Source organism: Triplophysa dalaica, chromosome 1 (assembly GCF_015846415.1).
Source record: "Triplophysa dalaica isolate WHDGS20190420 chromosome 1, ASM1584641v1, whole genome shotgun sequence".
Classification (NCBI taxonomy): domain Eukaryota; kingdom Metazoa; phylum Chordata; class Actinopteri; order Cypriniformes; family Nemacheilidae; genus Triplophysa; species Triplophysa dalaica.
In genome coordinates, this window is record NC_079542.1 from 11,372,623 (window position 1) to 11,393,336 (window position 20,714).

The following is a 20,714-nucleotide window of genomic DNA, read 5'->3' on the forward strand; positions in this document are numbered from 1 at the left end:
TGTAAACATGAATGGCAGTCTGGAAACAAAATCTTTGAACAGACACCTGGGATGTTAACATGGATAGGATTGAAAGGGTTAATGTAATGTGGGGTGAGAGTTCAGCTTGTACGGGTTATAAACTGTGGGAGTTGATTCCCACTCAGTTGAAAGGAGCCTATAAAATCAGATCAAAGCTTAAAATGAATCAAGAAGAGATTGTTTTGTCAGGCTACGCTGCTTTATGTCTTTGTCTGCAATAGTTCAGCTTGGTCTAAAATATATGTGAGAATTTCTTTTGTGATCCTAGATCAAACACGGTTAAAGGCCAGGAAAGTTACTGTGCACATCAGAGCACGCTCTCATAACCTTTGTAGTATAAAGTGTTGCATGGCAGAATTCAGCACAGATGAGAACATCAATACCTGCTCACTTATGATGATGAGTGATGATGTGTCATCTTTCTGCATCTGCTCCATTTATGTCACGCCTTCTCTCTCTCGCTAACTGAGGCTCAATTATGATGTATGGCAGTCACAATCTGCCAAGGCGTGGCATCAATCAAATCAACCCATGTCACGGCATGCTGTCAATGTCCTTAGAGAGCAGGAAAGAGACATGCAGATCTCGTAAAGGTCTAATGACGCCTGTATTAAAAACCTTATTAATCTGAATCTAAATCTTCATTGTGTCCTTACCGAGATAGAAATCTAAACTGCTTGTTGCTGTACTGTCTTGTTTAATCTATACATTTTAATTGCATCGCTATTACAATATAAAAACATCTGTAGACATATTATAATGGTATTTTGCTGTGGCTGTGAATACAAACTCAAATCTGGCATGAAATCAGAATCTGTGAAGATGTTATTGTTTTGTAAAGTATGTTTACAGAGCCCTCTTGTGTTCAAACAGAGTATCGACATATGCGGTCCTGCTGTAAGGTTGCGTTTGAAGAAATGTACACAGCCAAATTAAGATTACAAAACGTCTATTTCTGAAAATTTAAATCAAACATATAATAACAAAGTAAACGTATTTACATCTTGTAAATAACATCTCGAATAAAACCAAAGGATTTTGGTTGGAGCTCTCAAAACTCCTTAATAAAGAATGCACACTGAAATATCTATGACTCAATGCACTGAAAACATTTTCAATTTTAAAAACATAATAAATGCATTTAACATAGTCAATATCATCTGACACAGGCCATTGTGTATAATAGTACTGGTAACAATACAGTGCTCATTTGAGAAGAATTCCTACAATTTTTCACTACTTTAAAATCCACATGCCATTAAAATGCCTCAAAAATGTTTTACAGTAACAGTTTTTTAAATGACTGAAGGTAAAAATACTGTTATTTTTCAATACTTTAAATGTATCAAACAATTTTCACTGTAAACCATGGATTGCTATTTTCAAAGTAAATATTTAAACTATAGTTTTGCACTTTTCTTACCTATACATGTCGATGGCCAAACCAAAATTACATTTGTCATGTCAAAGCCTTAATCTGTTAAAATGGTTCAACCAAACTGTAAAACTGAAGAGGTTACTACACCATGGTACAGTCTCCTGCAACCAGTTTATCATGAAGAAAAGTAGGCCTACAATAGTTGCATCCACCAGACGGAAAATCAGATATTACACCATTTAAATTACAAATACATAAAATCCTATAAGCATTAAAATACAATATTCTTAAAGCTAAATGTACAAAATGTTCACAAAATAAGGAAAAACAAGTACAATTACCAAATGTAGCTGTAGTTCGCTATAACCAAAAAAAACATACCGTTCAGTCTTCCTCAAGGCCACGGTTTCTATTGCCAGACACTGGAGCTGTCTTTCAGAAATTTTGACATATCAAAGGCTTGAGGCTTTACTTTGGTGCATGTAATGCACATTCCATTATACTATTTAGCATTGATGGGGTTTTTCAACAGAATAAATTGACTGTTTGCTTAAGCCATAAACATGACCAGAATACAAATATATAACTCCCTTGTCACTGAAAAGCTGCTGTTCTAATTAACATGGATTGTTTTTATTTAACAAATACATATATGTTACACCGCCAAGCCTTAACATATTAGCTAATGGAGGATTTAGCATGTTTGCTGCAGTGAAAATGTGTCATTGCCGATTGTGATTCAGAACATATTTTTATGTATGTTCTGTACAGAAGTAGATAAGCTGTTTATTATATTAATAACATAGCCTATACTCTTCTGTATAGTTCTTCAGTGAGCCAGCTCACTTTTATTATTAAGTCTTATACTGGCAGTGTGTCGAAGTATTAACAGATGCATGCGGAACAATTTATACTCCACAAATTAATCTCAACCAGCCGTGATGTTTGTTTTGCATTACAAACTAAATGCAATTTACTAGAGCAAACCTATGCTGCTTAAATGTTACATTTGGAACTTTTTACATTTTTTTAATTAGCTTGCAATACTTTAAGCTTTCTAACAAAACACTAGAAAAGCACTAGAGCAGAAGATGGCTGGCAGCCTAAAAGGTCTCCGACTTAGGCAGATGTTGGCAGGTATGGGAAGCGTTTTGCATCAAAGGGTCAGAGTGAACTGTGGGGATTCCTCTGGCAGGTAACTGAGACTGATCACAGGCTATTGGGGAGGTCTTGTGTGAAATGGAGAATCTCTCAGACAATGAGTCCAAATTCTGATGTTCATTATCTCTCTCAAGTCCCTCGTTTAGATTTTCATTATCGGAAATACTGGAAGCCCGACGAGATTCGTGAGCCACGGAAATCTGTAAATTGTTTGAGGGTAAATGACCCGCCACACTGCCCACTGCTGTCTTCTCACCGTCCTGCTCAAATGTCAGAGATTTTTGTAAAGGCTCTGCTGCAGGTGATGTTCTGGATAGCAATTTATCATCTAGATTTGGAGGTGAAGTAGTGTCACACAGCTCAGGTTGCAGATCACTGAGCTCTGGGATAGTGCTTTTGGGAGGTTCATATGGAGGGGGCCATTCCCCACCGTCTTCGGGAGCTCCTATCATTCCATCAGGCGTGAGCGGAATCGGCCTATGCACTAGTACAGGGTCAGGTGAGGGGAGGGGTGACATACTGCCTGTTCCTTCATCTTTAAAGGTCTTTTTGTCCTGTGGAGGGCTGTCGTCTAGTATTATAGACTCCTGCTCAAGAGAAATGTGCAGAGAGGTTGGGGGGCGTTTGCCGAGTTGGGCTTTGTTGGGTGTATCCTCAGAGGGGCTTGGTTTGGATTGTTTTAATGGAGTCAGAACCACAGGCATCTCTAGACCTAGAGGCTTCCGTGGAAACTCATCAGGCTTAGCTGTGAAAACAGAAAACGTTCACAACAGGAATATTTTAGAAAACTCTGTGACATGTAACAGTTTACAAAAAGGTTTTCTTTGTTAACATTGGTTAATGCATTCATCTACAGCATTTATTGATCTTATTTAAAGTAAATTTTTAGTATTTTCTCATACATTTTTGAAATCCAAAGTTAAAACTGCTAGAGGAAAAGTTCAGCTAAAAATACAAATTCTGGCTTTATTTACTCACCCTCAAGATCTGAATAAACTGACTCGATAGATGGAAGAAAATACATTATAAATCTTTGTTCTGTTATACACAAAGGAAGATATTTTGAAAAATGTAGAAAAGCAAACAGTTCTGGGGCGCTTTTGACTACCATTGTAATTTTTTCTACTATGGTTGTCAACCACAGCCAAGAACTGTTTGGTAACAAGAATTCTTTCAGATATCTTTCTCTGTGTTCATTAGAACGAAGACATTTATACAGATTTGGAACAACTGGAGGGTGAGTAAATGATGACAGAATTGTTTTTTTTTGTGCTCCTTTAACAATACCTTATGCTCCATGAACTAACATTAAAAAAAAAATTGTATTAACAAACAAGCATTACAAAATGCTGAAAATTATTGTTCATTGTAAAGTGTTATCAAAAATGTGTATATAATGTGAACCCAACACACTGATTCTCTATTGGTTTTCCATCAGACTCTCAGATTCCATCAAAATCTTTAAACAAAACTGAAATTTCTAAAAATTATTATTGAATAACATAACACGAATAACACAACAATATTAATATAACACAATAAAAGCTTTACTAAAAACTGTAAAAATATGGATGATTCTACAGCTGTCACAGCTAATTATGTAAACAGTGACAAAATCATACAAATGATAGAAGCATACATCTTCAAGCAGTCAGATATTGATTTATAAGAAAAATTGGTGAACCTGGTGGTGGGAGGTCTAACTTCATTTTGCGAAGTTCAGACATGGAGACCTTAAGATGCTCTATGACAAGGTCATCATTGAGGTAGATGGACTCTCCTATCTCCTCCTGCAGGAACTCTCTCAGGTCCTCCAGAGACATCTTAACTAAACGTTCTGGACACAAGTAACTACAGTAAGTGATTTTGACACTGAAGAACACTTAAGTTAATCATCTCCAATGATGTGAAGGTTTCCTTTATGTGAAAACAGAGCGAATTATGAAAGTAAGTATTTTTAAGGCTTTTAATATAAGCAGGGGGTCATGAACTCATGTCAAAAGAGATTTAGTGACAACATTGTTATTGGGAATGTGAGGCAAACAGTGTTATTTGAATAGTTTCTCACTGCTGGTCTTTGGAATAAATAGTTTAGATAATAATAAAGAAACAAATGACTAACTAACTTTTGTGGAGTTGAAGGATAGTGTAAGCCATGGCAGTCAGAACTTTTTCACCCTCTAGGATGAAGATGTCCCATAGCCGTAAGGTCAGAGTGAATGGAGTCTGTAAAAGATGATATTTCATGAAGTAGTCAGGAAGTACATAATGAACAAAACGTTCCTGTAGATGAACAGCCACATATAAACTGATTAATGTATAAATTTAATGCACTGTTCTGACGCTTTAAAAAAACACCTAGCAAATGAAGAAATGTAAATAAATCTGTGAGATATTATACATAAGAAGAGAAATCCAGCTTTAAATTGGGGCCCCAGATAGTCTAGACTCAATCTCGCTCAGTCAGCGTCCTCATAGTGCTCAAGCACAACTTTTCCTAGGCTGGATACAATTCTGCAATGCTAACATTGGATGCTCTTTTTCTTTCAGAGCCAAACCCACAGGATTGTGTGTATGTACAGGGCAAACACTGAAACACCCTTGTAAATGACATTCTGCTCCTGTCCCCAAGCAGCCAAGCACCAACCTCAGTCTTCACTATCTTGATTTAGATAATTGTGTTGTTGCTGCTCATTGGGCATTTTTAATGAGGCTGTGTCAAATATATCACAGGCATGTACTGCATTTAATGAAGTGTTTTGGATAATAAATACAGTTACTCAAAAACCTGGACCTTTTCAATGCTAGAAACTATGAATTTCTTTCCCCCTTTTCATGGCCAAAGCTCTGGAACATGATGGATTCAGCCAAACATTAACCATAACAACCAGTTTCACCCCCATTAATCAGGTCTCAGACACAGTCTTTCTATCAAAAGCGTTTCCTTGTGTAACCACAGACATGTTCTTCCTTAAATCTATGGTACCGAAATTCTTCCGGAATAGTCTGCTTCATTCAATCGGTTCAAATACTACTTATTGAACAGATAAATTAAATCGATGCCACTTATTGATTTCTTGGGGGGGGTCTCACATTTTCCACTCGTTTCCACATTTATACAGTAACAATGTATTGAACTAAACCAACAATTCTCTGAGAAACAAGTCAAATGTCTTATATTAAAATTAGAAATTGATATAATCCAATCACATCTCACATCTGCCTGTGTAAACCAGAATGTCCACTTATCAACTCTAAAGATGAACACTGACAAGTCTGAGCAGATCTATGCTCTGCCTGCCAGCAATTTTTAGCATCATTAAGCTCCACTTGTTCAGATAAAGAAGGGTTTCCATCTGTGCACTTCAATGGTAAAACAATCACAACTATTATCAGACCACTCACCAGTTACTTTCAAATGCAACTCTCCTAGCCCTTCATCCAGCTCTTGAATTTTGAGGTATAGGTTTAGCATGCAATCTCACACGCATTCCAAGCTACCTTGTAATCGCTGCTTACATAATGTATATTTGAGTTTGTGGTAAGAATGTTTACAGCATAAATTAAACATAAATGTTGAAATTATGCTAAGTGTAAACACTTACCCTGTCAATGAAACACTGGAGAAACCATTTGGTGCTATAAATCCCACTAAACATCTGCTCCTTATCCTAAAGGAGTTCAACAGGAAGACATAAAATGCAGGGAGGGATAAGAAAAGAAATGAGAAATGAGATATAGACTAATATACATAATTTATGATTAATTTATTCTTTGCTGTTTTGCATCTGCCAGAATCAATTTACCAAATGCTTCTTCAGTTTGGGCAAAAGTTTGGAGAGTATCTGATCATGGTGGTTCTGAAACCGATGAAGTTTGGGAAATCCAGGGATGTAGAATCCTGAAAATTTTTGAAATGTGAAAGTATAAAACTGCCTATATTTTCCAGTGCAATTCTTAAACAGTTATAAATATGTTGTGCATACATAGCAACATTAAAAACAGTTTTCCAAGAGAAACAAAATGAGACTCACCATGCATAGCATGTTTCTGATTGGTTAACAGTTGTGACAGAGCCCAGAATGCATCCTCCTCGTTCATGAACATTAAAAGAATGGCAGCAATCTGACTCATGCCCTGACAGTAACCAACTTCCTGTGGACAAGAACAGACTCACTCAGCTATTATGCAAGCAACTCTTTGTGGATTTGAGCGTGGGTCTGAGTTGATTCTTACTGTGTTGTACACCGAGTATGCAGAGAGCACATGGAACAAAGACTGTTGCCTGTAGAGAGAACAACACAAGAACATATCTTGCTCAGACCGCAGTGGTAAACTATCCGAAAACGCCAATCTTGCAGTATTTACTATATGCCACACCACAAAATTTAAACAAAACATCATAATTTTCCATAAAGATCTACAACTTATGTCTATAAATTACAGTTGAGCCCCTCCCTTCAGTATTAATGACACCCTTCAGAAGAGCAAGACTTTCCACTTGGCTCTCTAAGGCCTGCAATCTATCAAATCCTCATGACATCACTCCCATTTTGGCCTGCTGTGGGATGACTTTTTTTACAGAAAAGAACAGCTCTAGACAACATCTGCAGCACCAATAGAAAAAGAGATGCTGCACTTTGGCTCTATAGTATGTACAATTTAGGTTTCACTCTTTATGTATTAATCATCATTTACATTAAAATGAAGTCAAAAAAGTATTTATGTTTGTAATAATTATATTTTAGTTTTTTTTTACATTTTTACATTTAGTGTGTGTATGGGTTACCTACTTCACACCGAATCTATCCATAAACATGATGTGGTTTCGAAAGGTCCTGTTTATGTCAAGGTCAATCTGTTTGATTTCTGGAGAGTACAGCTGTGCTTGCTGCTTCATTTTCTGTCAATCAAATAAACCGATACATCAAAACAAATCATTAAAATGACTAAAGAGACATTTCGTTATATCACAGTGTACAGCGAAATTAGATGTTGAACATCTTTAACCATGTTTTCCACAAGTACTGTTCTCTATAATACCATGAGAGCTGTACTGTATTATCTGTATTATTGTAATATCTGTATGTACACCTGTACACTATTTATATGTGTATGTATTTGATTGCTTCACTTTCTCCATTTTATTATTATATCTTCATTTATTTTATGTGTGTTCAACATGTTTTCTTCTTGTACTGGTGCTAGCAATGCAAACTGTAAAAAAAAAAAAAATCACTCGATTTTGAGGTGTTTTTCCACGTTACTTTTAACTCAACTTTTGCTGTCCCTTTTATTTATTAATTAATAAAAAAGTTTTTGATTTACAGCGGCCACTAGTGTTATATTTTAGATTTGCAACGAATCGCTTAGTCCAAACACGACGGTGGCCACCATATTACAAAAAGATGTCCTTCTCAGGTTGACAAAGGGAAAAGATCATGTGGTCAATAGAAAGACTATAGAAAGAGCGACGTCTTATTTATTACATAAAATAAAAGGTCTTAGGATTTGAAGGATAAAAAGAAGGATAAAAGTCAGGTAGGAGTTAGGACCTGTGTTAATATTATAAAGACTTTCCAGCAGAGATGCGTTAGGACCCACGGTACTAAGGCTTTTAGCAGAAATACTCATAGATATCTATGGAGATCTCTCCAGCAGAGAGTTGTTGGAGAGACAGATTGTGTTAAAAACACCCCCGAGGAGGTTGCTTTGATTCGGATAAGTACGTGAGTTTTTCTGGTTGGTTTTTCTGTTTGTTAGAACCAAGATATGTTGTTGTTTTTGTTCTAGTTTTAGCTGTGTGACGGAGCATTTTTGAGCGTTATTGTTTATCTAGAACCGCTTTAATATTGTACTCGTCCAGATACTTAAGAGAGAGAGCGTTTTGACGGTAAAACTGTAAAGAAAGCGCGTTTTACTCTCTTACTCAATGATGAATAAACTTACATTTAATCCGCGGGTCACATGCGTTCCGAACCATAGAGTACGATCCCTAAGGATCACGGATCATCTGCGATCCGTTTCACCACTATACCGCAGGGAAGAGGAAGAGGAAACGCGAGTTGTAGAGTTGCTTGTCAGTTTATGGCTGCTTTACAAAACATGGCGGCAAATTCAATGTATGTAGGCTCGCTCTGTATTTAGATATAAACAGCTAATTCTAAGGTATTAGAAACATAGCGGTTCATTATGTAAGGTCTTTATACACCTCTGAAGAAATAGTTTTGATTATAATATTGCATTTCTGTCAATAGATCCTCCTAAAAATCCTGTATTGTTTCTTTAACACAAAATCAACACAAAATGACATAAGGACTTTTCACACTTGAAATCGTTAACCCCGGGTAATTCTTCACCCCAGGTAAACAAAATACTTGGTTATCTGTTTCACATTTCACATTGATTATAATTTACCAGAGGTTAAGAGATAACCCTGGGTATTTATAACATGATGTTTCACACTGCACATCACCAAACTGTGGGTTAACATTCTTATTTGCATATTTCATGATGATAGATTGATATTTCAAGATTCATGATTGGATAAATACTAATGCGTCAAACTGACTGAATAAAAATAGTGCGTGGTCCCTTTAAATAACCGAATACCTTTTTGTTCCGCATCCGGGGGAAAAATGATGCATAGCAAATCCTTTTGGCCTCTTTTAAGCCATAGGCAACGTTACTTTCTCAAATAAATAAAAAGCTTAGGATTGTTTAGCCAGCGCAAGGAGTTTCTGTAACTGTGCACAGATTGTGAAATGAGGTAAGCGGTACTCATTTTTTGATTGGGTGTACGTGCTAAGCGTCTGGTCGTATCAATTTACCCCCACTTCATTTCACACAGCACATGTTGGCTCTGAAATGCTGGGTTAACCCTGCAAAAGCGGGGATAACCCTGCTTCAACATTGCAAGTGTGAAACGTTCGTTTACCCGGAGATAAAAGCACGGTTTAGAATGAAGATAACCCGGTGTTAAGTGCAGTGTGAAAAGCCCTTTAATGTGGTAAAATGACACGTGTTAAAAAGCATAACACAAACAATGTGTTAATAACTAAAAGACAGCTTTAAGACAGTGTTAACAGCTTTATGACTTTGATAATCACAAAATCCCCTTAGAAAATTTAACAATAACTATATTTAGTTTACAGTCTGATTGACAACAGCCAAAAGTGGCTCTGATGCAGTCTTATGTTGCCTCTGCATTCATTTTACCTGCCTCATTTAAACCTCTTCATTTAAAATGTAAAACACTTGCAAACAATATTATCCAATAATAGTCTAAACAATATTTTTTAATATTTGACACTGGACCCAGGTTCAAAGCAATCGCAGCAAGGGTCACACTAAAAATACTTCCTGCTTGCTGTAAATCCTCAATGGATCTAAAGGTTAGTTTTGCTTGTCAGGTTTTCTGCTCGATCTCTTGGTATGATTTGTATCAGCCATCTGTCTGTTTTCAGATCACACTCTAATCCCTCTGAAATAGCTTTACCAAAACAGAAGTAATCCCACTCTCACTAAACAACCGGCTTCTGGCCAGCCGAGTCACGACTGTAGTCATGACAACACGGTGTCCATAGGTTTCCATCTAAATGGGATGAGCTTTCATGCATGAATGTTTTCATTGACGTACCTCATACTTTCCTTCATTGTCGTTCTTGACTTTCTCTACATCTAAGAGCAGGGCCCAGGCCTGTCCTCTGAGCTGTAGTGGAATGCCTTTACACACCCTTTTAATCATCTGCACAAAGAAACAGAGAGTGAGTGTGTGTGTTTTAAACTCCAGTGTGAGTCTCCTTGGAGCCTTCTAATCAAAATCAGATACAGAAACTGATTTCAGGGCCGCATTACACAAGTCATTACATAACAGTTTTGCTCAATGTGTTTGAAGCAAGTGGTTGAAAGCTAACCCGGTCACTGTTTCTGTACTTGCTCCAGTTCTTCAACATCTTCACCCATTTCTGCACCCTCTCAATCTCCACCTGTTTTTGCTGCAAATGCAGTAAATAAAAACAAAATGTAAACAGAAGAATGGCTTCAGTGGCATACATATCAACATGCCTAGAATTCTCAACGCGTCAAACTCTGATGGCAAATATAAATATCCGCTACATGACAAATACTGCCCTGTGTTTTTGTCTGAGGAAGTAATGCTTCATTCCTCATTTGAGAAAGTTGTACTTTGGGATGTGATGGAGGACAACCATCCCTCTATTTACATAGGTTAGAAAGTTTTTACTCTTTCCACCTCTAGTCTTTCACCTTTATGTGCCACAACACGACTGTGCAAAATGTCAGCTGGCAAATGCATCAGCCACCTCCATGCTGTGAATGTGCCACACGAGAACACATCACCAGACAGCCCAGCTGTTTTTGCCATACACTCTTGTATACAAGCAGCATAGAGTATCTGAAGGTCGGAATAATATCTCTTACAAAAATGTCAGTTAACCAACTGCTCCTTTTCTTATTCACTAAGCTATCGTATGTTAACAGTATGTGTTCAATCCTCACCACAATTTTTTTAAGTATTCATGTAAAAACAATGTGTACACACCAACTGTACAGTTTAGTCTTTTGTGTAGAGTGTGGTACTTCACATTACCTTCTCTTCAAGTACACTTGGTGCGGGCAGTTCCTCTTCACTGTGAGAAAAACAAAATTTGCAGTCACGCTCCTCAATTCAGATTGCATAACACAGTTGTTGGTTTTGCTTCAGGTTACCCAACATGCTAATTATTATGTTGATTGATATTACATTGCAACATGATATGTTTATTAAGACAGTACTTACTGAAGAAATCCAAAGCGATCTGTGACTCGATATACGCTGTAGTCTGCATCTTCCCAAGGATCGATCTGAACACCTGCCTCTCGACCCTGACACACGCAAGCAAACATTTACATATCAGTCAAGCGTAATTTTATGCATTTCAAGAAACTTAAAGATTCAACAGTTAATCATCAATTCTTCATTTATTTTAAATGAAAGCACGCGCCTGGCCGAAGTTAACTTCCGATCTGTGTTTGGTTATCCGTCTGGCTAGTAATATTACAACTTACTTATTTATTTTTCATATTAATTCATATTATATTTTATTGTATAGTAATTTAATTAATTAAATTAAAACTACAGTTATTGATTCTCTGCGGAGGTCTTTGACAAGATTAGTAGCGTGATGGGACGTTGCGGTTTAGACCCATTTGTATGTTCACATATAACTTTTTACATTAATGGCCTGTGTCTCACTGACAATTTGATCATTCAAGACACATTTTATTTGCATGCTTTTTCTCTGGGAATCAAAATTCTTCTTGTTCTTCAAACTTCAAAAAAAATATTTTTTTAGAAAAGATTTATTAAAAAATAATTCTGTTGAAAGCAAAAGTTGACTGCTAAAATAATACCTTTTAAAAGAGTCTTTTTCATTATTTGTTTGTTCTTTATTTCTTTAGTTTTCTCGTTTTGCTAAAATCTTCAAAGTTATTCCACGTCTGTTCTGTGCTCAAAATTGAAATTAAATGAAATCGCCATTAAAATTGTTTATGTTACATAACATTTTATCCATGCCTGAATTATGTTGTAATTGGAATGGACTAAATAACACATTTTTGTTATAAGCTAAAAAATTATATAAAAATGTTTTCATTCCGTTATTATATCTCAGTTACGCGCTACATTTCAATAGTGTCCCACATTGTCCCACACAAACGGATCTGTCCCACATTTGGTTTGTTGGGTGGGTGATCACCCTATTACATGTGTGGTGTGAAACGGGCATTACGTTTCAGTGCGCTAGCTTCTACATGCAGATCTTTAAATATTATCGGCTATTTTTTACTTGTTCCCCATTTAATAAAACATTAAAGAACCAGAATAGATAAAAATGTCTCTCATATTGGCTGCTGTGTCACTGAGGTGCTGCGTTTGTATGTCGCTACGATAAAGCTTTTACTGCATAAGGCTAATATACTGAATAGCCCCGTTACCACCGACTTAGCGCATTCAAATAGTTTATTTTAGTTAAGTTGTTGTTGCTCTTGTGCAATAGATGAACAACAGTTTATTTGTATTTAGATAATATATATTTAGAGGCTATTTTGAGGGAGTCCCACCATTCTCCTGCAGCCCGCACGCACACAAGAGTGTCTTACTTCCCACACCCATCAAATCTGGTTGCAAAACATTTCCTAGCTCTTATTATATTTATAAAAGATGTCATTGACTAGTCGAGGTCGACGTGACTTTTAGCACATAAAAGTCGTCCTCTAAAAATCTAAGGTCGTTCAACCCATAGCAAGGATAGATAATTTATAATAATGACTGCAACATCGTGTAAAACACTTAGAATTTTCCTATTTGATTTCATGGTGACTTTAAAAGCTTTTCCATTTGGTGTGGATTGATTCACAGGAGGGAGGGGGTGGCTGCTGCTCTTCTGCACTCTCTTTACACCATGGTAGAGAAAAGTGAAATGCGAGCAGTGATCCGTAACAGGATTATGATCCCAGTATTGCCCCAATTTTCAATTAGTCTGTCAGAGATAAGGAAAGACATGTTGTGCTATGTCCGGATTGATCACCACAGCTCTGAATGCTCCACAAACACTGATCCGGTGATCCAAATTTATTCTGACTACTGGACTACCACATAAAACAAAGTGAAAGAGTTAAAGAATTTAGTGAAAGTTACCTATTTTACCTTGTTATACTTAGATATGATCTCAGCGCGTTCCTCTGCTATCAGCACCTCTATGTCCTTCTTCATGTCAATATCTGCAAATATATAGCACATAGAGAATAATTCATATGGAGCAAGTTTTATTGTTTATTCACAGTGCCATGTTTTCCATATACCAGCGAATGTTATTCGACAAATTAAAGCACTTTTTTGATACCTATTCACATTATGGATGTGAATTATGGAAGCTTGTCACTTAATCCATTGAAAAAGACTCAGAAAACAAAACAAGTAAAACCAAAGGGAGATCTGCCCAAGGTGCATTGAGTGCAAGATATTCATCATATTAGAGCTGGGGAGTTTGCTCTAAATCAGGTCTCTTGACACAGAGTAACTTGAGCTCTCTTATTGATTTGAAGATCCTGTCGGTCACATAAAGGCTCTGAGTTTCTCTGAAACATTATCCCCCTGGGAACAAGAGTGGAAGGAGTGTTCCTGCCAGGCTTTAGCTGTCTGAAAGAAAGCTGTGTGTCTGCAGAATCTGTTGCACACATAAAAATAGAAATTGAGAGTCATCTACTGTGGACAGCGGCACTGCATGGCACACCACACATCATGTGGAATATTTCCAGCCTCACATCAAACATACAATCAATAGTCATGTGACTTTTAAGCTCCAATTAAGAGCAGTGAAACTAAAAACACTCCAACGAGGACAGGAAGAGTACAATGCTTTATTTCTCTGGCTTAAGTCTTTGAGGTAACAAAACAAGTTCATCTCTAATGTTTGCACAGTACTACTGTTGACATTTCCTGATGTATTTACCCTGTGGCCAACTAGTAGTGACAGGTGTTAATATTACAATACTCTCCTTGTTTTCACAGAGTCTGTGAAAAGTCCTGCTTTTCAAACAATTCTCTCACTTCCCTTAATTTTCTATAACTCTTGTGATAGTCTGAAAAAGACCCATGGTTCAAATGACATTATAATTTGAACTGGTTGTTCACTAGTACATATAACAGATCCGCAATCTCACTAATGTAGCATTTGAACAAAAAACGTTGTCACATAATATGATTGTCGCATAATACGATTTGGGTAAGTGGGTGAAATTTAAACCGGGTGTCATGGATTCTTTTTTAAACACATACACAAGAGCCCCCTTCCGACTGATATGAAATCTGGATGTATTGGTTTGATCCTAAAATTACACGGATAAACCAAGCTGACAAAATGATCCTGGATCTGTCTGACAGACACCTTAATCCATGCCTTCCTTGGGGATAAGAGAGGGGATAAGAAATCCTTTCTCCTGGAGAGAACAGTAATGTCATCTCCCTTCAAAGGGATTGGACTATATGATCTTTGATAAAATCACAGAAACGTCACCACGATTCTCATTCTGAAAGTGCAGTAGCACAGAACAATGTCTATTTGCCCACACTATTTGTCATTCGATTATCTTATCAAAGATATCCCAGTATAAAACATATTGTGGCTGTGGCCTAAAGGTAACATGTATGAAAGTAAGCAGCATCTAGCGGTGCCTTTTCAAAGCAATAAGAAGGCTGACACAGGACCAAGATGTCATCATGTTTTTTCGCTTCTTTGCCGAAAGAAATAATGTATTTACAAAATGTGCTCTGTAGAGCAATTCGTCTATTTAGGGCTACTGTTGAAAATATCTCATTTAACGATGATAAAAACATAACACACAAGGTCTTTGCACACCTCAGAAGACATTGTGTTTTAGACGTTATGTACATTATCTTGAATGTCTGTCAATAGATCCTGCACAAAATGACACCCAGCACCTTTAAAGACTCCTAATATATTAATATATCAAACAATCTTACACATGCACTGCAATTGTGATTTGTTCACCACACAAACTGGTAAGATTAAACTTGAGTAAAATACTGAATAATCTTGTTTCATCTCACTAACACATCAAACCTAACATCTGCATTTTTTGTGCGATACATGTAACACCCAAATTATCATTTACACTTTCTGCAGAGAATTGGGGGTGTTAAGCAAACAAGGCCAAAGCAGATGCTTTCTTGAGGATTTGTTTGGTGGATGACAGCCCCCAATAGGAGGGACAAATATCCTCTCTCCTCAAGACTAGAGCACAATAAGGAAAAAGCTTTATGTTACACAAAATGCATTGTGGTGACATGTGGAAGCAATCAGCTTCTCTAGCATGGGCTCCTGTTAGGCAGATGAAACTACAGGAAAAAGAAAAACTGTGGTTTTGTGTTGCTCTGTGTATGGGTACCATCCCCCTTTCAACAGGATGAAGGAACGGCTGATTGAGGACCATGATGAGCAAGCATTTTATACAAACCAATCAGCTGAGTATACGCAACATCAAAACTACTCCCCAGAGAAGATTTACAATCTGTCTTTTTTACTTTTTTCCTCTTTATGGTTTTTTTTGACATTTAGAGGGATGGATAAATTGCATGTATGATTTCGAATTTGGCAAAAGGTTGCAACAATGTTACAGACACTGTCTGCACAGTTTAGCAGTACAAACAGTGATACATTACGTCTGCACAATTTCTAAAATTGCTTTGTTATTTAATATTAAAAATCTAATCAATATTAAGATTATAATTACCATGTGATCACGCTTTAAACATTTTGTTAAATTTTCCTAAATTCTGTAAATCCTTTTGAATAAACCTTTTAGTTTCAGATATTCCTGAAGAACAAGTATGACCGACATTTGGACAAGGTGTTGTTTTCTTAATAGGTGATAATTGGGTGTGGTCTACAGTTTGACTGCTTGTGTCGGAGTTCTTCTTCTAAAAAAGTCTCTGTTAGTTATCTGGCCTTTCCATTTTAGGCCTGACTGCTGATCTTCTACTGTTTATGTGGCAAGAACAGAAGGAAAATGTTGACCTGTGGGCAAACATCTTACACAAGGTGCCATAAATAGCCCAATTCTCTAGAGAGCTACAGTCTTATGCTGGGCTCTCGGTTATCAACTCTCACTGGTCTATGGGATGACAGGCCTGTCTGCTAAATGTCTTCCCAGCTGTATGTGGAACTTCAAGCCTGATGTAGAGAATCTCTTTCAACTGGCCTGCATGAATGAACACAAAAATCATAAAAGCTAGAGTGTCATTTAAGGGTTTTTCAAAACAACAAATGAAATGCCTGTGAACATTATAATTCATGTATACATGTTATATTTTGGAAAAAGAACAGAAATTCACAACACCATATGTGACAGTAAACATAAATGAGTACACGTGGGCTGAAGATCTGAATTATTTATGGGTTGAATGAGGGGTGTGTTTGTTGGCATTGGCAAGCATGCATAATAAGAAGCAGGCATTTTTTAAGAGCAATACAGTATGCAATGGGGCATTCAAGGTCTTGCGGCAATCCCCAAGCAATGAGTCATACTGTAGATTTACATTTGCCCGTCTATTGTGAAACTTCGAACATAAGTGCAGTTTGAAGCAAAACGCATAATTGCCTTCAGAATATCTAATTGTGTACCACTTAAACCTTCCCACAAATTCTCACTACCTCCATTAAAAGTGTTTTTAAAACATCAAAAGAATGTTTTTCAATTTCAATACACACGTTCTTATTATTACATTTCTCCTGCCCAACAGTTATTGTTACTAGTTTTTTATAGACGGTTTCAATGGAAATAACATTAACAAACTTTATGTGGCCCAAACCACTGTGTAGACCTCTGCAAAAATAAATAACTGTTGAGTAGTTTTAATTTAATACAGTAAATACACAATAAAATATTACTATAAATATATAAATATAAACTAAATTGCTATATAATAACCAAACAGTTCAGAAGTTAACTTCGGGACAACTCTGTGCGTCTGATGAAACCCTCTAGAGTAATTTTTAAAACAGTGACATCAGACTTTTTGGCCAGTGTCTGGATATGTGTGGTTATGAGGAAAAAAATACCTCTATGTTAGGGTATGTTAGGATAGACAAAACAAAGAGCCGAGGCTGGACATGATGACGTTTTTTGTTTAAGGAGAGTACACATTTGAATTGGATTAAATAATCATATAGGTCTGCCTTGTTAACAAATGACGTAAAAGGAAAATCTAAACATTTAGAGGAGGGACAGAACATGTTGGGGCAAAACACTTGTCGATGGTCAAGCCAGGGCAACTGGCATCACTATCTGGGTGGGCCGTCACTGCCTCGTACTAGCTCACAGATGTAAATGACTTCAACACACTGAGGGAGCCTTGTCCTGCCTGAGAGTCTAACACACACACGCTGCAGACAAGGGGGTGGTTGACATTGGGAGGCCAGTCATGAATGAGGCAAACTGTTTGTTCAATTATATAAATACTACGCTGCTGTTTTATGTGAGCACAAGCATATGGCTAGTGGTTCTCAAACATGTAAGTTAGTAGTCAGTGGACAGATTTCTTTATTTAAACGGTCTGAAAACAGAAAAGCTGGCCATCAACATATAAGTGCAAAAAAACTATGAACCTCTGAAACCTGGAGCATGCAAATTACATCTGTTAACACTTTTAGATGCAATGCACCAAACAGTTGCACACTATTGTACCCAGAACTGCAAAAATCTGTGTCTTGTTCACTAAACACATGTATTCTAGTTTAACCGCCCATATTTAAATCATGTAATTTTAATTCTTTTATTGCAAACGTGCCTTGTGAATAGGCTCATAGAAATAGCACTTTATTAAAAAATAAGAAAATTTCCTAAATTGGCTCCACCTCGTCATCTCCTTACACTGTTACTGTACATTCTGTACTGTAACTGTAAACAGTAGAAGCTACAAAGCGCTGTGTATTCAATGTAGAACAGATTCAGTGTTAACACAGTTGTGTAAGACCGATACTCATACAGTAATAACTCTAGTGAACTAAAAGACCTGAGAGAGCTCTGCATCATGGCCTAGCAGTTAGCATACATGCAGTGACATATTGAGTTATGCTTCTTGTGCCATTTCCCTTTTGTTGCTGTACATCTAAATTAAACACGGAAAACACAAATTCAAATGTTAAAAATAAGGACAATAAAATTGAAAACAGAGCAATGTGCATTAGATAAATGTCTGTATTAGTAGATTTTACTAAGCAGCAAGTACCTACATAAAGCAGTGACCATGCGGAGAACAATAATAGATAAAGATAAAAGACAGATAAAAGGCTTAATATGGAATAAAGACTTGTGTCAAACAGCTGGTACACTTCTATAAAACTAAGGCTAAGGTTGTCTGCTCCAAAGCGAAATATTCAGTTTATGTACTAGTGGAGGTTTTCAGTAAACAGGCTGTTTCGGGAGAAAACCATAGCACAAATTAAAAACAGATTGCATTCTTGTACTAAAGCAGACTTAAACATAGCTAACGCAGTTCTGGTGGTGTGCATATCCACAGAAATCATGAGATGAACACAGTTCAGATCAGACTTTTACAGTCATCCTTCTGATCCTCTCATGTATGCTATTCTGCAATACAATACAAGGTTATTTCAGTTTACTAAAATTAAAACGTTCCTGTTCATTTACATCAAATGAAAACCTAAAAAATATTGGACAACTTAACTAAAGGTAAAATTGAAAAGCACTTAAATTATAATTATAAACAAAAATAAAACAAAAATAATAATTCATTATTATTTTATAGCAACATAAAAATAAACCAATAGATTATAAAATGACAAAAGCATATAACCTAAAACATTGATAAAACTAATATCAAAACTATAATTTCACATGTAAATGAACGGATTTATAGCATTCTGTAAGGAAATAAACAAATGAAATAAAATATAATGTAAGTTTAATGTGAATGGAGGCTAATAGTATAAATAGAAATAGAAAATACCTATGTTTTCACCTGATGGTGAAAGCTTAAACAGCTTAAACAGCTGTGAAACACAACAAACCCCCCCCCCCCCTCAAAAGCTACAGCTACATATGACATACACACAGATCTCTCATTGGCCTATTTCCATCAACTGAACATCTGTGTTGGAAATGGCAAAAGAATCACAATTTCTGCATGTCTGTGCTCGACACACATGCAGAGAAAGAGGTTAGAAATGTAGAGACAAAAGAATGGATCACATCCTGGAACAGAGTGAATGCATTTCAGAGGTGTGTTTGTAAACAATTGAGCAATTTCAATCCCTAACCTTTAGGAACAAAACTAAACGGGCTTTTCCGTGTGTTTTTTCACCATCCTCGTTTTGTCGATTAGGAGTTGTCGTAGGATGGAAGACTATGGACGCGAAGCGTATTGCAGCCCACGCAAGTCTCAAAATAAAAGAGAAAAGCTCGAATACACAAAAAAACTAATTGACAATACGAGGCTAAATGTAATGGGTTTCAGATATCTGAATCCATCTGCAAAATCCCAACGTGCATTATTTCGAATGACAATTGTGCCGTTGTAAATCATAAAATCTTTCATCTATTAAGGTAACGTTGCATGCATTGCATGTATGTATCAGTGGAGGATAACCGTGAACGGGAGGCAGGGAGGAAGGAACGATGGCATGACAGAAAATAAACACAAAGGGTTCAAGTGAAAATATTTATATTACCGTTTATTGAGAAGACTCTTCATTCCTTCGACGCTGAAAACAGGAGAAAATGCGAAGCGAATTGCTCAGATCCTGGGACGAATAAAATAGATGCATATGACAGAAAAGCGCAAAGTGAGCACGTCAGAGCGCGCTATGGCAGACTATCAGGTTCAAGCCTGGCAGCCTGCGGTCACGTGACCTGCCAGTAAAGACCGCTTGCATCGCATTACTGGCGAATCACGTGACCAGCGGCTTCTCTATGCTGGAGAATGTTTATATGAAACTTAATATGTTTTGCTGTAATATTTTTAATAGTTTTTATAAATATGATATATATTTATATGTAGTTATTTAGAAAAAAATAAAAGTAAGATAAAATATGCCGTTTACACGAGACCGTTTTCAACAGAAAACGCAAATAAATCATGCGTTTTGGCTGTCCGTTTAATTGGAAACGGCATTTTTGGGGGTCTGAAAATGCAAACCTTTATAGACAGGTCTCTAAGGCCGCCTTTACACTGCTTTCTTGATGCTCAATTCTGTTTTTGTGACTATATCTGATTTTTTGATGACCCGTTTACATCTTCTAGAATTGAAACATATCTGCTTTTACACTGCACATGACGAAACAACCCGAGGTAGAAGTACTGACCAAAAAAATAAGGAAAAACGTCATGCGACCGCAGCTTATTTAATTGCCTTTTCATACAGAGATCACGGAAAATGAAAGTGATCAAGTTTATTAAAGCGATCTGTATTTTTGTGATGATAAGTTTTGATTTGTGGTGAATTTTAATTTTGATTAATTTCAACAGGGGGGCACGGTGGCTTAGTGGTTAGCACGTTCGCCTCACACCTCCAGAGTTGGGGGTTCGATTCCCGCCTCCGACTTGTGTGTG

The 20,714-nt window shown here is 36.7% G+C and overlaps 1 protein-coding gene across 1 annotated transcript; it reads right to left on the bottom strand.

The window, feature by feature from the left end:
* Positions 1-953: 953 nt before the first annotated feature.
* Positions 954-19,984, bottom strand: si:ch211-288d18.1 (USP6 N-terminal-like protein). The gene is made up of 14 exons (XM_056755495.1): positions 19,834-19,984; positions 13,269-13,342; positions 11,361-11,446; positions 11,172-11,211; positions 10,477-10,557; positions 10,200-10,307; positions 7,354-7,463; positions 6,797-6,845; positions 6,595-6,715; positions 6,367-6,461; positions 6,166-6,231; positions 4,687-4,786; positions 4,245-4,397; positions 954-3,305 (listed from the first exon to the last, which is right to left on the bottom strand). Exons 2-14 carry the CDS (start codon positions 13,332-13,334, stop codon positions 2,503-2,505), a joined length of 1,878 nt encoding a protein of 625 aa, XP_056611473.1. The 5' UTR covers positions 13,335-13,342; positions 19,834-19,984; the 3' UTR covers positions 954-2,502.
* Between the last annotated feature and the right edge of the window lie 730 nt (positions 19,985-20,714).

Coding starts and splice junctions, on each gene's coding strand:
- si:ch211-288d18.1 (XM_056755495.1), bottom strand. CDS start 13,334: ATGAAGAAGGACATAGAGGTGCTGATAGCAGAGGAACGCGCTGAGATC. Junction 11,212..11,360: donor GATCGCTTTGGATTTCTTCA/GTAAGTACTGTC, acceptor TTTTTCTCACAG/TGAAGAGGAACTGCCCGCAC. Junction 6,846..7,353: donor ATGGATAGATTCGGTGTGAA/GTAGGTAACCCA, acceptor TTCTCTCTACAG/GCAACAGTCTTTGTTCCATG.